The sequence below is a fragment of the Parambassis ranga genome, chromosome 2 (assembly GCF_900634625.1).
Source record: "Parambassis ranga chromosome 2, fParRan2.1, whole genome shotgun sequence".
Taxonomy (NCBI): domain Eukaryota; kingdom Metazoa; phylum Chordata; class Actinopteri; family Ambassidae; genus Parambassis; species Parambassis ranga.
Window position 1 is genome coordinate 2,724,136 of NC_041023.1, and position 15,479 is coordinate 2,739,614.

Genomic DNA, 15,479 nt, shown 5'->3' on the forward strand with positions numbered 1-15,479 from the left:
TGGGAATCCCCCGGTACATGCTTTCCAAACTATACTAAGCACAGGACAAACACTCCGCTCGGCCCACTGACAGTCACAGTTTCCAAATCACATGAGTCCCTGTGAAACAAATCTAACTGCCATCAGAACCTTGCTAATCCAAAATAATTTAAAAAAAGCATCATTGATCTTCATCAATCACACGCTTTTTTGAAAAAAATCAAATAAATCAAAGTGATTTTTGTTCATCATAAACAGTTTTTGAACTTTATTCTCCTTAAGGGAAGAAACAGTCTGTTCAGATGAGCAAGAGGTGTAACTGTGCATACAATGCAAGAGTGTAGCATAAGAGGGCAGTTAATAACTGTATTATCAGGAGCATCGGTAATAACATTAACAAGAATATTGAGAACGGGTTATTTCTCATAAAAAGACACAATGAAATACAAGGAGTATACATGGAGACAAGACGGCCTGTTACACAGGCTGATCGAGCATTTTGATCGGGAGAGACGGCTCAGTGTGTCCCAGGTCGCCTGCGTCACGACTTCATTTCATCAGATTATTCATTTTTTTTAGAGATGATTTTGGAAAACTCCCAAACTTTTAAGGCCTAAAGTTGATCATTCAATAGCAGATATTCTTCTGGGTGTGGCAGTTCGACAGCACTTAAGGCGACTTGGGACACGCTTAATAATTTGGTGTTTGTTACTTGGAGTTCCTTTAGTTTCATATATGCTTTACACAGGACATACTTCCCTTTTACAGATGAAAAAAAAGTCTTTTCTATCTATTTTATGTACAGCATACTGCAATACCATAATGCCTCAGATTGATAATAATGTGGATAACATTTGCAATACAGTTATAATGAAAGTAGTAATAATATGTATGAAAAGTTCTTTAAAAAAAAAAAGATTGATAACAGTACCTGTCAGTCATTTTTTTTATCACACAATCATTATTTCCCACCGTGACGATGACAAGTTGGGCTGTCTTTACTCACTGGAGGGTCGTAAACTGTTTTTCTTTGAAGAGTAACAAAAAAAAAACGACGTTCTTTTAGGACTTTTCTCTCTGTTCCCATCACATTCATGCACTCACTTCGCTTTCTCTCTGTTTGTTCACACGTTCTGTTGGTAGAAAAATACATACATATGATATATAAAAAAAAGGACAAACGATGACAAACATAGGCGTGAAGTACAAGCTTCATCAAGTGCTTTCTTTATGACCCCTCCCACCCCTCCACCCTTTTTATTTTTCCTCTTTTCGTGTTTCCGTCTCAAGCGCTGCTGCAGATTCCTCACGTTTAGTGCATTCTTTGTCTCTTTTCACTTTGGGTTCTGTCAAAGAACTGGTTTCTCTGCTTCTCCTTCTCCTTTTGAGGGGAGGTGGGTGTAAATTAGGACATCATGATTTGTGAAATGAACACTTTGAGATCCAGCTGCAGGACTCGGCCATATCCACAACACATCCACATTATTTTCCTCCTCCTGCTGCTGCTGCTGTGGCCTTTTCTCAGGCTCCACTTGTCCTTGACACCTTGACAGTGTCTTTAAAAATGCCAAACACAGTTCGTCCTCAGTTTTGAGACTGAAAGTGTTTCAGTTGTTATTATCTTTCATCAATGACTCCTGGTCTTCTGTCGGCTCCTTTGTTTTGGCTTGAACTAAACAGTGGAGAGTGTTCAGATTAATGTGATCTGAATGTCTTCAAAACCTGCACTATTCTATGGACAAGAGAACAGTGACATTTGTCCTTACAGATATTTTACACCTTCGTCCTCCAGAGATCCCTCAGAGCGGTATAACTGGTTGAAGATCACTGAATATTAGGTCACATATTAATAAAATGTCTTTGATAATAAAACAGGTCTAGGTGCTATTTACATACTCTGAAAGTATCAGACAACCCGTATTGCAGAAGAAGTTGTGATATCAAGTAAATGTTTACCGTTGCTGAGCTACCGAAAGCTACAAGCCAAAACCGTTTAGATATCAGGAAGCATCACAGAATGTTTGGACATGCAGTCATGATGATAAAATGTTTGGAAATGTCCTTATAAAATAGAAGAATGTGGATTCAGGCTAAAGAATGAGTGATCTTATATCAGTGTCCCAAACCAGCATTTTACTGAGAGATCCAAGGAGGGTACGGTCAGTGTAAGATAGCTGTGCTCTAACAAGTAATGTGTTAATGTTGTATTCAGCATTACATTGGGTCAATTAACTTAATTTTTGATTATATTGCATTACCCGATCGAGCCCTTTCATAATATTATCATAAAGTGATCCCTCTAAGTTTAAGCCCAATTAGCCAATCAGCTGCAAGAAACACTGAACACAGCATCATTACCTGTTAAAGTGTACCTTCCTCTCACTGCAGATATATTTAGTAATCCCTCAAGCAGGGCGGGAAGACGCAGCCTATGAGTTCATGTGCTCCACCTGTATGGCTGATGTGGAGACAGTGAGACAGAGGTCTTTGTGTGTCACTGGCAGGTCCGCCACAGTGACTGGTTTGTACTGGATCTCGCTGGCTGCCACTGTTTTGTACTGGTGCAGGTCAAACGGGCAGGGTACCACAGCTTCTGTGGGTTGCTGGGATGGTTGGTAGCTGCCTGGGGGTCCCGGGTTGGGGTTCTGGTTGGTGTTGCTGGGGTTAGTTTGGCTTTGGAGCTGGCCTGCTCTGCCAGCACCTCCTCTCCCTCGACCGCGGCCTCTGCCCCTGCCTCCGCCACCGCCTGGTGTGAGGCCCTGGGCCTGCTGGGCAGCTACTGTTGCTGCCACTGTTAATGGGTCGGGGTTGTGCTTTCTCATGTGTTTCATTAGGTATGTCTCCTGGAGAGAAGGACATCATATGGTGCCAGCAAAAGGAAGGAAACAGCTGATGAGTAACACTATTATGCTTTTAAATTTAGAAAGTACAATCATCTGAGAGCCTACCGAGGTATAGGATCGGTTGCAGAGGCCACAAGAGAACAGCTTGGCATGTTTGACGGTGTGTGTGGACAGGTGCACCTCCAGGCTGGCAGCATCTGTGTAACCACGGTTACAGTTGTGGCACTTGTACGGCTTGTCTTTGTTGTGCTGCCGACGGTGAGACTGTGGGGAACAGAGGAGAGGAAGCAGGAGGAGTAAGTAAAAAAAAAAACACTGGCTCTGGGCAAAAATCAACAAATTATCCAGAAATATTTTACCTGTAGATTTGACAACTGGGTGAAAGCTTTTTCACAGCCAGGATGGTTACATTTGTATGGTCGGTCACCAGTGTGAATTCTAAAAGAAATCACAGTTAGACGCCATTAGTTAAACTTTTTTTAGCATTTGATATTAAGAATGAAGCTTTTAACCCCTTTCTTTCTTATGTTTAGTTCTTTTACTTCTACCACATCATTCTTTCATGATTTTAAGGTTTATTGGGAACTGTGGTTATTTTTGGTATGGTTGGGCCACTGAGGGTAGGCAGCCAGATCTTGGTTGTGGCTGACAGCCAGACTGAGTTTGGTCTCTCTGAAAAAATCTGACAGGAACATACAGAAAACTTTAAAACAAGCGTGCAATCACAATGATATTAAGTGTCCACACACCTGCTCCCATACATGCACACAAAAAACACACCTGGTCATTCCAAACCCACCCAGCCCAGCCCGGCCCAGCCCAGCCCAGTACCGTGTGTGCTGCTGTAGGTGACTGAGCTGCCTGAATGTTTTCTGGCAGTAGGAGCAGGTGTAGGGCTTGGCCCCGGTGTGGATGCGGATGTGCTGGGACAGGTAGCTGGAGTTGGCAAACGACTTGGAGCAGTGGGGACACTTGTGGGGCTTGGCCTCAGTGTGGTTTCTAACACGGGAAACCGGGATTGCAGGGTTGAAGGGGTGGAGAGAGAGAGAGAAACAGAGAGAGAGAAACAGCGAGAGATCTTTAAGCTAACAGCATGACCAAAACTCACGATGAATCGAAGACCAAATCATGCGCTTACGGTTAAAAGATCTGCGATCACTCATGTTGATCACAGACCATTATGTTTGACAGTGTGCTCTTTGTGCTGTGTCTGAGTTGTGAAAACACAGAACAAAACATACAGCAAGCACAGTCACGCTTTTCTCTCTCTCTCTCTCTCGCTCGCTCTCTCTCTCCACTTAGTGTGTCCTGCTTTGAGTGGAGTGTGATTGTGTCTATGAATGTCTGACTCGGCTACAGTCAAACTGAAACGTAAATTCAAAGACGGGTGGCAGGCCAGCGGAGAGCATCTTCCTGTTTAAAATTAATGGCCTGAAACCCACAAAGAAAACCCGGAGCGTGGCAATAAGGGGAATGGAGATATGAAGAAGGTGAATGACAAGGTCAAGCATGAAATCAAAACAATTAAAAACCGCAGTAGGGTGACTGAGGGAAAGGTGTTTTTATCGTTTAAATCATCACACAGGGTTAAAAATAATCAGTGTTTGATTAGTAGCTGTTCTTGGAAACGGTGTGAAAAAACATGCAAGTTTAAAATAGCAAGGAGGGTGTTTTACTTTAAGGAGGGAATGGGCATACTCAGTATGCAAACTATAACACTTACACTTGTGTATCAGAAGGAGAACTACTGAAATCCAGCAGAATAAATTTGCATTTGCTGCACCTTCAGAGGTGATGCCCGACTGTGCAAAAAGAGCTTCACACTGTCAACACTGTCCCAGAAAACCTGGTAAAGCCCAAGCTCACCACCCCCACCTTCCCCTTTTACCCACCAAGACACACGCATGCTTTAACAACAAATCACAAGCACAGGCACACACACACAGACCAGTACCGTGTGTGCTGCTGCAGGTGACTGAGCTGCCTGAATGTTTTCTGGCAGTAGGTGCAGGTGTAGGGCTTGGCCCCGCTGTGGATGCGGATGTGCTGGGACAGGTAGCTGGAGTTGGCAAACGACTTGGAGCAATGGGGGCACTTGTGGGGCTTGGCCTCAGTGTGGGACTTGGCGTGGATCTGCATGTCTGACTTGCTGAAGAACGTCACTGCACACATCCGACACCTTAGCAGGGTGAGAGTTGAGAGAGATGGAAGAAAACCTTAATGGTTAACAAAGCTGTCAAAGTAGACAGTGAGCATAATTTGGTAGATTAAAATGGTGTCACCTGTAGGATTTGGGTCCATCTTTGTTGGTGTTATCATCCTCGTCATTTGACAAATCATAAGGGTCAGCAGTGTGGTGCTGTGAAACATCAACAACAACATATTTATAATCAAAAGTAACACAAGGAAAACAAGAACAGCAGAGACACCCACCTGTCCACCAGCAGCAAGGTGTGCCAAGATTAATGCATCACTTCCTGGAGGGAGGACCCCGCCCACTCCACTTACTCGGCCCATCATCTGTTTGCTCTTCCTGCCTCGCTTTGAAGGTGTCGGCATAACAACCGCAGGGACTGCGATATCCTCTTTCTTATCTGTGTTAACAAATAAGAGTGAAGAAAAACAAAAACAGCATCTTTTAGACTTATTCAACACGACTGAATGTTTAGTGATTTTAGGCCCTTTTCCAAGACTGGAGTCTGCATTAGGATTGTGAATCTGTGTGTTACCTGCATTTGAGGGGTGCAATGCAGACACTATCATGGTGGTGGCGGTGGGATGTCCAGCTACAAATGACTGTGTGGAGGCAGTGGGGACCAGAGTGCCTTGAGGGGTGGTGATTACCAATCCCGCTAAGAGGAAAAGAAATACTGTTATCAAGCCGCCCAGATCTTGGCACGTCAGACTTTCATTCCAACAGAGAGCAGCTCACAGCTGACGCAGAGACACTTTGCTACACTGCCAGTACTTAAAGCCACAATACATCTGCTGACTACAGATAAGGAGAAAACTATTAAGATCAAGATTAGTAGCAGCTGCAGGTGAATATTTATAGTGCTCTCCCTCATGTGCATCTATCTTAAGGTGACACCGACACATATAATAAAATAACAGAAGTTTGGATGTCATGATTCAGGCTGAGCTGCTCACTCACCTGCAGTCATGATACCTGTGGAAGGAACAGGCACAACGGTGACGTTCTGGGTGGTGTGTGACTGGTGAAGGTGTCCCCCGACCGTACTCATGGGTGCGCCACCACCGCTGCCCCCACCTCCTCCTCCTCCTGCTTGACCCCCAGCTCCTTCCTGTTTGGGGACCACCCGTACCCCTCCTCCAGAATCCACTGAGCCAGGGATGGCGAGCACAGCCGTGGGGTAGTGGGGGGAGGAGGTGGAAGACGCAGAAGAGTGAGGGAAGTTGGGCGTGTTGGTCTTCTCAGGACCTAGCTGCTCCTTTGCCTTGTTCAGGAACATGGCGTTCTCAATCTAGACAGTGGTGAGTAGAGGAAGGAAAAAGGGGGATGGGAGAAGTAATAAAGAGGAAAGAAGTGCAGGATGGAAAGGTAAAAGGTTTCATGAAGAGGGTAAAAGAAGGATGAAATGCATGAGGAAGGAGGATGGTGGGGCAGAAAAAAACAACATAATGGGGGAAGTGAAATTGGTGTTTGAGGAAGGACAGCAGGGAAGATGGGAACAAGTTGAAAAGGGACCATAAGAGGAAAACCCACGAGGAAGACCAGGAAAACAGGCAGTGGGAAAAACAAAGCAGTCAGGAATATTAAAGAGGGACAAAGACGGGACATGTTGGTGAATAAATAAAGAGGATGAAGGTGCAGTAAGAGGTTATCACAAAGCAATTTGTGCAAAGGGAAAGGCACGGTGGGTTAGATTTGCATAGAGAGCAGACAGAAGATGGAAAAAAGAGAGAAAGAAGGCATGGTGAGATACAAAAAGTAAATGAAAAAAGAACCAAAGAAGATTGAAGAGAGATGAAGAGGAGAAGGACAGGAGTAAACGAGTGAACCCATCAAGAAATCACACTCAAAAAACTTGTGATGTTAAACCAACTTCACCAAATAAGCGAACATTTGGCGATGTTATAAACACTCTTAAACAATCTTAAAAATACTTCCACATATAGTCACAGTAATAATTGTTTTTGAATATCTCTTGTCATATCACATTCCACTATACCATAGACAATTCCAACAATAAGGTTGTCTCTACCTGTCCTTGTACAGTGGGGACGGGAGACCAAAAGTATGATGAGTTGAAATGGGAATCGTCCATTATTTCTGTAATTAAAAAGCAACACACTTAGAAAACACCTGTCCTCCCCCTCCTCCTCTTTTTTTTGTACTGTCATGTGAATCCAGACCATGCATGGCTGCATGTCAGTCATCTTAGTTTGTTTCCTTTCCATGTATCCTCCTCTCCAGTGCCTGCTATACTTAACAGCTTAAGGATCAGTGTCATAACTAAAATGTTTAGTCTTACTTTTCAAAACAAAAGATCATATATTTACTGAGAAGAGGATTTGAAAGGAATCAGGCAAAGATGTTCAATCCCAAAGGGGATGGATATAAACATATCAACAGGAGGACAGAAGAGACAAGAGTCGAGAAAAACACTAATAATGATAATTTTCATAATATTTTGTAACACAGCCCATGCACTTCTTGTAGTATCATAGTATCTTACACTGTTTGTGTTGCTATTAGCAAGTAACACATTCTTACTGTGGTTGCTTCATCCACAACATGTCAGAGTGTCTGATTTGGAGATAACACTCTATTTACAATATCATGATTGAACCTATAATCTTTAGTTTTCCTGATCACCCCCCACTAACACACAGAGATGTGCATGTTTTCTGCAGCACCAAAGAAGGAAGTTTTATTGTTCTGCACTCATGCATTTGCACTTTATTTTCCATATCCTGTTATGAATTGAAAGGTTAAAAACATTTTAGAGGTTTTGTGAATGCATGTGAAGATGTGACTGCCATGCAGAGTCACATTTGCTCACATACCAAAGAAAAGCATGCATGTATTAGCACGTTAGTGAATCTGAACTTGCATTTAATTCTGACAGATTTCTGTTAACCCCTTTTGAGGAGTATGGGAGGTTCATGAAAAATAAACGTGAGATTAAACTCTGCAGCGACTGAGGGACCAAAACACACAGCTCAGGTTATTTTTGCGATGTTTTCATGAGCCTCCTCTCCCTCGCTGCAGTTGCACAGTGTATGAATACATTATGTGGAGACATTCTAAGGCAAATTAATTAATTTCACACAGGTTATAGGTATTCCGCAGCTTAGTATCAGGTCGTTATTGCACTGCAAAGTCAATGTTTCAGTGGTCTGAGAGCCATTTTTGACGAGGGGGCACAGGCTGGCTCTAAAAACTGTGGCACTGCTAGCTACGTGCTAACGTTAGCAGTGATTGATAAAATTCTTGTGCATAAAGATTTGTCAGAAATCGTTAGAATCAGGGGAGCGTTTGCAATGAGTAGCATTGCATCAAACCGGCTGCCAAGAGCTTAACGGGATATCTGTGTCACACACAAACATGGCTAACGTTAGCAGGTTAACGCAACAAGACAAGGGGAGCTAGCTAACTTGCCTCCATTAATTTTCTCCTTTTGTTCGCTGGCTTGCTCTAGCTTACAAGGAGGCCTGGGTATTCATATGCTTAACTAGCCTGTCGCTTTGTAAACACAAACATCCCTGCTCCCTACGCCTCCATTCCTCACTCCCTGCTCATCTCACTGCGAGAAAATAAAAAAAGAGAAAAAAAAAAAGTCCCGAATAAAAAAAAAAAAAAAAAAAAAAAAAAAAAAAAAAAACGAACACAGAAAAAAAAAACGTCGACGCCGCTGCCTCTGTAGGAGACGCAGCTTCATGTAGACTTCCGGCGGTCGGGACGACGGTGCTCTCAGACACACTGAAAATAACTGTTAATTAACAACCGACTAATAACTCCTGTATTAATTACCGGTGAACTGGAGTCCCCGTCAACCCCCCAGGAGCTTCCTCGGGTCGGGACAGTTGGGAAACTTTGTCCAAATCCGCCCCTTAAACCCTCAGATGTGCCTTTTTTTTCTTCGTTTTTTTTTCTTTTTTTCCTCCTCCAGCTACGCTCAGGAAAGTCACGAAGAAGAGTTAACCAACGACGTTTCCGGCTAATCCTTTCAAAATAAAACTCCAATGTTTACACAGCTACGCTGTTAAACATTAAAGTAAATAATACAAGATAACATTAAATAAAAAACACTCTTAAAATCTAACAATGTTTACAAATGGGAAATTGTACTTGAAATTGTACTTGAATAAAAAAGTAAGTAAAATAAAAATATTATAACTAATTATTACCAAATGTGTACTTTAATTTGTCATTACTGGTCTACTATAGCTGTAAATGTATGTGTTTTATGCACATTAATGCCTGTTTATATTTCATTTTTGAACATAAAATTATTTTACTTCCTGTATCAGTCTGGCTATATATTAGTCAACTTGACGCACCTGCCATCCATCCTTGCAGTGCCTTCCGGTGTATTAATTACCCGGGCTTGAGGACATCATTGTAACAGTAGCTGTGTATCTTATTCGGAGTACATAATACTAGTTATACAGTTATAAATGAATATCCTTTAATTTAATTACCCCTACTGTTCTATTGTCCACTTTAGTAGAGCATTTTGTTGCTTTATGTTTTCTGTATAATGCCAATATGCTGCATTGCATAAAAGTACAATGAATGACAATAAAGCTTTTTTCCCCGTTTCCCCCCCAGCATAATAACACAGAAATCTCTGTTTAATGAAAAGTTTATTGGGGCCCCACTCTGCATGTATGAGATGTCCTTCAGGGCCCCCAAGATAAACAACATGCTGTTATAGTTCAAATGCTGATGAAAACTGATGACAACATTAAAATAAACGTGTGTAAAAAAAAACATGTATGCATCAAACATAAAAACACACAAGTACAGTATATGTAAAATCATTTGTTTTTTAGGAGCACTAAACACTTATAGGTATATTGTATTTGTGTGTAACGTTGCCCTAAAACAGAACTAAAGATCACATTTAAAAACAATTCTATTTTAGCAGAATTTCGCCAAAATACACAAAAAGCAGGAGCTACAACAAGACTGAAAACTCTAGACTACAACTTTATGACATTTATAGTGAAGCGCTGGAACTGCTGTGAGGAGGAGACATAAAGCACACAGTGCTACACTGACACTGTGTCAAATATCAAATATATACTGTATAAATGCATCTGTGTGTAGTGCTGCTCCAGTATCACTGTGCTACAGAACACTACAGAAGCACAAACATCACATTTACATTGCAATACTAACCAGTAATCTCCTGCTTTGGTAACTCCACAGTGAAGCTGCACATCACTGCTGTGTCTTTTCTATGAGACATATGCATTTGCAATAGTATAGTGTAAATATGATAGATATAGATACATGCATAATAACAACAGTAGTGCTCATCTTCAAATAAATAAAGAGTGCCATTACAGTGCATTTGGCTCTACTATGAGCAAAAACATAAACAGTCTTAGGACTGGGTACACAAAACAAAAAAAGCAATCAGACATCCCATAAATTCAACTGCAAGTTTCAGTGTTTACAAAGAGATACAGTGTTTTGAATACCCAGCCCCAGAGGTAGAGGGTGAATGTGTGAGGGGGTTAAAGGCAATTGAATGAAATGTATGAAACTACAGTGACATTTTAGAGCTATCTGAGGAGTTAAATAAAATAATAAGTTACCAAATGAGTACAGTACACTCGACAACAGCAGTGAAGAAAAGAAAAGATTTTACTAGATTTGAGTTTCTGGCTACACATCCATCATTCCTGATCTCAATCTGACACGCTCCCTGATGTCCAAGCTGCTCACCTATGTTTCTATATATTAGGCTAAAATAATTTTTACTACTATGTAAACTAACAGTGTCTCTATCTCATAACTTCACCGTGGTATTCACAATACTACAACAGAAATCTTTAGCTTATATTTACTTATTAGTCTTCACAGAACGTCTATGACAGCTGCTACATAACTGGCCATAACAACCCAAAAGGCACTGCTTTTCTTAATGGATACACCGAGTATGTTTTCTTGGACTGCAGGGTGGTTCAAGAAAGTTCCCACTGTGGTCCTCCAAGCATTTGATTATGAAAAAAATGTCCATATGAATGAGGCTGCCTGTAAATTCCTGAGTTTCCATGATGATGTAGATGTCTACTTGTATGGGCAACATGTTGACAATCCACTAAGAAGCAAATGTGAATAGTATATAGTCACATTTATAGTATGGTGCAGGGCAGCATGTGTGTCTGTCTTTGATAAATATCATAACAATCAAAAACAAGAAATGACAGATTGTACAGTACATCTACAACATGATTAGCGTCTGATAGGATATGTAATGTTAGTAGCATTAGTGAACGAATGTTTTGGGTTCATGTTTGTGTTACACTTTCATGCTAAGATGCACTTAAGGCTCGGCAGCAAGGCAGTAGACACAGGCAGTTATGGAGGAGACAGCAAACACAGACAGTGGGTGGATGTGGGGGTGGGGGCTGAGACGAATCAATGTGACACACACACACACACACACACACACACACACACAGAAGGGAGATCAGAAAAAATCTTGAGAAACTAAAAATAGTGATTTTAACTGCAACAGCAGCCAGAGACAGTGAATGTGATCCTCACACCATGAATCAGAGAGGGGGAACAGAAAAAAGGCTGTGATGAGAGACTCGTGCAGAGAATCCAGGCAGGGGGCGGTGTTAGTGCCGCCTGGTCGCCATTTTGAATTGTTTCTCTTCAGCCTGTCCGAGAAGTCACCTGCAGAAAGGAGGAGAGTCAGATGCATCGTTCAGGACATGCAGTACTGTGATGTTCATCTGGGATGGGACATGAAATCACCTGAGAGATGCTGACTCCGGTGAGTTTCTCCACCGCTTCGGGGAGGCGGGTCATAATGTCTAGCACCTCTCCAGACAGTTTGGACGCGCCCACCTCTCCACCTCCACTGGACACCATGGTGACTTTCTTGGCCTCACACAGAGGTCTGCTGATCTCCTCTGCCATCTGTTAGAAGATAGAGAGCACAAAGGATTAAATCATCAGCTACAACTAAATGTTTGTCAGATCAGATGTGTCTCTGACCAGAGGCAGCTTCTCCAGCAGCATGTCCACCATGGCCCCATCCTTGTACTCCTGGAAGGCCTCGGCCTTCTTCGCCATCTGCTCAGCCTCAGCACGACCTTTGGCCTCCAGTGCAAAAGCTTCAGCCTCACCTTTAACCTGAAGGAGAGAAGAGGACGGCCGTACTGTACCAGGCATCCAACCTCATTATGAACACAAACATGGCCACAGTGTAAAGATCTTTGTCTCACCCTTATGGACTCAGCCTCAGCCTCTGCCTCCATGATCAGCTTAAGTCTGAAGGAACAGACGGGAGTCAGACATAGTTAAATCTACCAGGGACACACATCCTGTTTCAAATATCTGACCGGCATGAAACATCTGACAAGGTCAGTTTGGTCTAACAGCCGTCAAACTGTGTCTAAAGTCAGTAACCACATAAAAATGACAACTCAGATTGTAAAGCACAAAGTAAAAATGGCCTCAACGTGGGTCACCTCATCTATTGTACAACAGACCTTCAGTATCTTTAACAAACGGAACTTCTATAGTGGACCCTACAGGAGGAACCTGAAACTCACCGCTGAGCCTCAGCCAGTTTCTCCAGGCGGTACCGCTCCGCCTCTGCAGGCTTCTTCACCTTGGCCTCCAGCTCCTTCTCCTTGCGGCTGATCTCCTGCTCCTGCAGGGTGATCTGCTGCGTCCGTTCCACCACCTGCACCTGCATCTTCTCCTCCTCAATGCGCTGCTTCGTCTTTGCTACCTGGTGGAAGAAGACACGGCGGTAAATCAGATTGGTTCAACTCTTCATTGATTACTCTGAAAATCTAATTTTGTGATTATTTTATTCTTATTATCTTCTTTGTATTGACTCCTGTATACCTGCAGCTGGTAGGCCATCTCTGACTCCGCCTTCTTAGTGTTGACTTCAATATCATAGGCTGCCTTCTTCAGCTCATAGTCCCTCTGGGCCTTTGCCATATCAATCTCATTCCTGTATTGAGCCGATACTTTCTCTTGCAAAGCCTGGGCTTCCTACAGTGAGAGAGAGGAACAGAGATAGAGATGTGAGAAATCAGTGGGATCAGCTCCAGAAAATAAACAGGATGACGATACTAAAAATACAACAAACAAGTGATATACATATCCCACCCTGATCACAGCATCCCTCTTGTTCATGGCCTCTCCAATGCGAGCGTCTTTCTGAACCTGCGCTGTGCGACCCTTTCCCAGTGAATGCAGATAATCCTAAACACAAGCAGAAAAACACACTGGATGTGTTTTTGTTTCAAAGTCCTGGAAGCCACACACACAAAACTAGCAACTGACAGAAAAGCAATACCTGGTCATCGTGAACATCTTTGAGGGTGTAGCTGACCACGCTGATGCCCATGTTGACCAGGTCAGAGGAGGCCACCTTAAAAACCTGCTCTGAGAACTTCTTACGGTCCTTGTAGATCTCCTGTAGGAGGATGATTACCGCTTCTAAGTAACACTGGATTAAATGTGTGTTAAGACACCATGAAAGGTTTGTTTTTTTACCTCAACAGTCAAGTGGGCGATGATGGCGCGCTGGTGTCCTTCCAGTGTTTCCAAGGCGATCTGAGCGATCTCAGGCTCTGACTTCCCCATGAACATCTGACAGGCAGCGGCCAGCATCTGTTTATTCTGACCCTGGATCTTCATCTGTGGAAAACAGTTTCTTATTAGGAATAAAGTGAAATACAGACACGATGATGATGATGATGCTCCTCAGGCAGGTCATCAGTATAGAGCTGTATGTGTGTCCAACCTGGGCTATACCAGTGACGGAGATGGGCACTCCGTGGCGGGTGTAGACTTTATCGCTCTTCACATTCAGAGTCAGAGTGTTCAGGGAAATCCTGCACAGGATAACACACATATTGATTGGTTTAAATGGTTTTAATGGTATGCATTAAGGGGAAAAGGTTTTTATTTTTGTCCTATAGAGTGTGCAGACATTGGGCTGAAGCCAGCTACAACACTTACACTGACAGACATTATTGTGCCATGAAATGAACTGTAGGATGAACTAAACATGTCATTTTCATCCCATATTATCTGCAGCAACATCAGAACCCAATGAGCCTCAGAGGATTTAACAACATTAGGGTTTGCCTACCTCTGTATCTGCTGGATGCACGGGAAGACAAACACTCTGCCTCCGGCTATCATCAGTGGGGGAGAGCGGCAGAACCCTTACAGACCAGGAAGTGAATCACATTTATTTACATTATTTCCTTTACAAATTAACTTTAGATAAAGCTAAAAAACACATGTACATTTGAATGTATTCAGAGTTTGACTGTTGCTAACGCACCTGATACCACCATCGCCTCATTGGGACCACAGGTGTAGAACATGTTTGCACCTTCAGACAGAAAGAAAAGGTAAAACAAAACTATTTTATTCTACACATTTTTCATTTTAAGGCCTGTAAACATAAAACAGTGGAGGACCAGGGAGGGGTTGTGATGAAAAGCAGCCGAGCTAAAATCTAATTTAATCAAATGTTGCGCAGTAAAGCTAAATAAAAGGAGCAGAAACATATCAGAACTCTGTAAATAAACGCTTTAAAACTGCTGTTTAATGTTACTTTGTGCATTATTGCTAGCTGCAAGCTTCAGTCAGCATCGACCTGATCAATTTGGCTCAGACATTATTGTTTACAATGCAAAATGGACGTGGATATAGACGTTAATATAATCACACACTTACCGGTTAGAACACGAACGATGTGGTTTAGATGGAGATCGGTGGAAAAAGGTGTAGCAGCGTGCGTTGGTTAGAACTGGTGTAATTTTATCTCAGGTGACGATTATTCCCGTTAGACACCATCTGATGCTGACTGTGGATGTGACGGGCTGCAGCTCGGGGGCTTCTACTGAGCACGCCCATCGAACTAACTGTGTGCGACCGCCATCTGGCGGCGTGGTGGGGAACTGCCAACAATAACAACAGGATATACTGAGTGTGTCTCACTGCTGATGGACGTGTAAAATGTTTTCATTCATGAAACAAATTAAGATTGAAAGTCACTCACGTATGTGAATATATTCAAGTAATTTTACTTTTATTTTTTTTTACTAAATTTGACAACAACACACTTAACAAAACACTTCATTAATAATTAATTCATTAATTCATCATTAATAATTATCCAATGGCATAACGTTCCACACATATTTGCTTATACTCTCAAATACAGTTTACACAATATGACATTCATTTTGAAAGCAGCTGATTTGGATGTAAAGTATGTTAACATACACCACTTGAGAATAGGTACTATTTAACAATCAAATGGATAAAATATCTGACAAAAAACTTAAAATTCTTCAAAATTGTCGTACAAAATAATTTACTTCTTACATAGTATAAAGCAACTTGTAATATAACACACGGTGCAAAAATTAATGTGTCATACTGTTTGAATTAATAATAATCAA

At 42.2% G+C, this 15,479-nt stretch overlaps 2 protein-coding genes across 4 annotated transcripts; both read right to left on the reverse strand.

Annotated features, from left to right (window-relative positions):
• Positions 1–278: 278 nt before the first annotated feature.
• Positions 279–8,969, reverse strand: znf384a (zinc finger protein 384 a). Of its 3 annotated transcripts, XM_028399871.1 has the most exons (11): positions 8,821–8,969; positions 7,049–7,116; positions 5,977–6,307; positions 5,552–5,674; positions 5,256–5,416; positions 5,105–5,181; positions 4,777–5,001; positions 3,654–3,821; positions 3,182–3,260; positions 2,928–3,086; positions 279–2,822 (listed from the first exon to the last, which is right to left on the reverse strand). In XM_028399871.1, the coding sequence occupies exons 2-11, from the start codon at positions 7,109–7,111 to the stop codon at positions 2,409–2,411; spliced, it is 1,800 nt and encodes a 599-aa protein (XP_028255672.1). In that variant the 5' UTR covers positions 7,112–7,116; positions 8,821–8,969; the 3' UTR covers positions 279–2,408. The 3 variants fall into 3 exon arrangements, with proteins under 3 accessions (XP_028255672.1, XP_028255673.1, XP_028255674.1); XM_028399872.1 differs by lacking the exon at positions 7,049–7,116; XM_028399873.1 differs by lacking the exon at positions 3,654–3,821.
• A 927-nt stretch (positions 8,970–9,896) lies between these two features.
• Positions 9,897–14,887, reverse strand: flot1a (flotillin 1a). Its single transcript, XM_028432970.1, has 13 exons — positions 14,749–14,887; positions 14,351–14,401; positions 14,153–14,228; positions 13,802–13,892; positions 13,552–13,695; positions 13,352–13,471; positions 13,162–13,257; positions 12,892–13,044; positions 12,591–12,772; positions 12,261–12,306; positions 12,031–12,168; positions 11,788–11,952; positions 9,897–11,706 (listed from the first exon to the last, which is right to left on the reverse strand). The coding sequence occupies exons 2-13, from the start codon at positions 14,391–14,393 to the stop codon at positions 11,686–11,688; spliced, it is 1,275 nt and encodes a 424-aa protein (XP_028288771.1). The 5' UTR covers positions 14,394–14,401; positions 14,749–14,887; the 3' UTR covers positions 9,897–11,685.
• Between the last annotated feature and the right edge of the window lie 592 nt (positions 14,888–15,479).

Bases quoted from the DNA above. Each gene is read 5' to 3' on its own strand.
- znf384a (XM_028399871.1), bottom strand. From the start codon at position 7,111: ATGGACGATTCCCATTTCAACTCATCATACTTTTGGTCTCCCGTCCCC. The intron at 5,675-5,976 runs GTGAGTGAGCAG...TTTTCCTCTTAG, and splicing joins CACAGGTATCATGACTGCAG to CGGGATTGGTAATCACCACC. The intron at 3,822-4,776 runs GTACTGGTCTGT...TTCCCGTGTTAG, and splicing joins CACCTGCAGCAGCACACACG to AAACCACACTGAGGCCAAGC.
- flot1a (XM_028432970.1), bottom strand. From the start codon at position 14,393: ATGTTCTACACCTGTGGTCCCAATGAGGCGATGGTGGTATCAG. The intron at 13,893-14,152 runs GTAGGCAAACCC...TATCCTGTGCAG, and splicing joins TGCATCCAGCAGATACAGAG to GATTTCCCTGAACACTCTGA. The intron at 13,472-13,551 runs GTAAAAAAACAA...ATCCTCCTACAG, and splicing joins TCGCCCACTTGACTGTTGAG to GAGATCTACAAGGACCGTAA.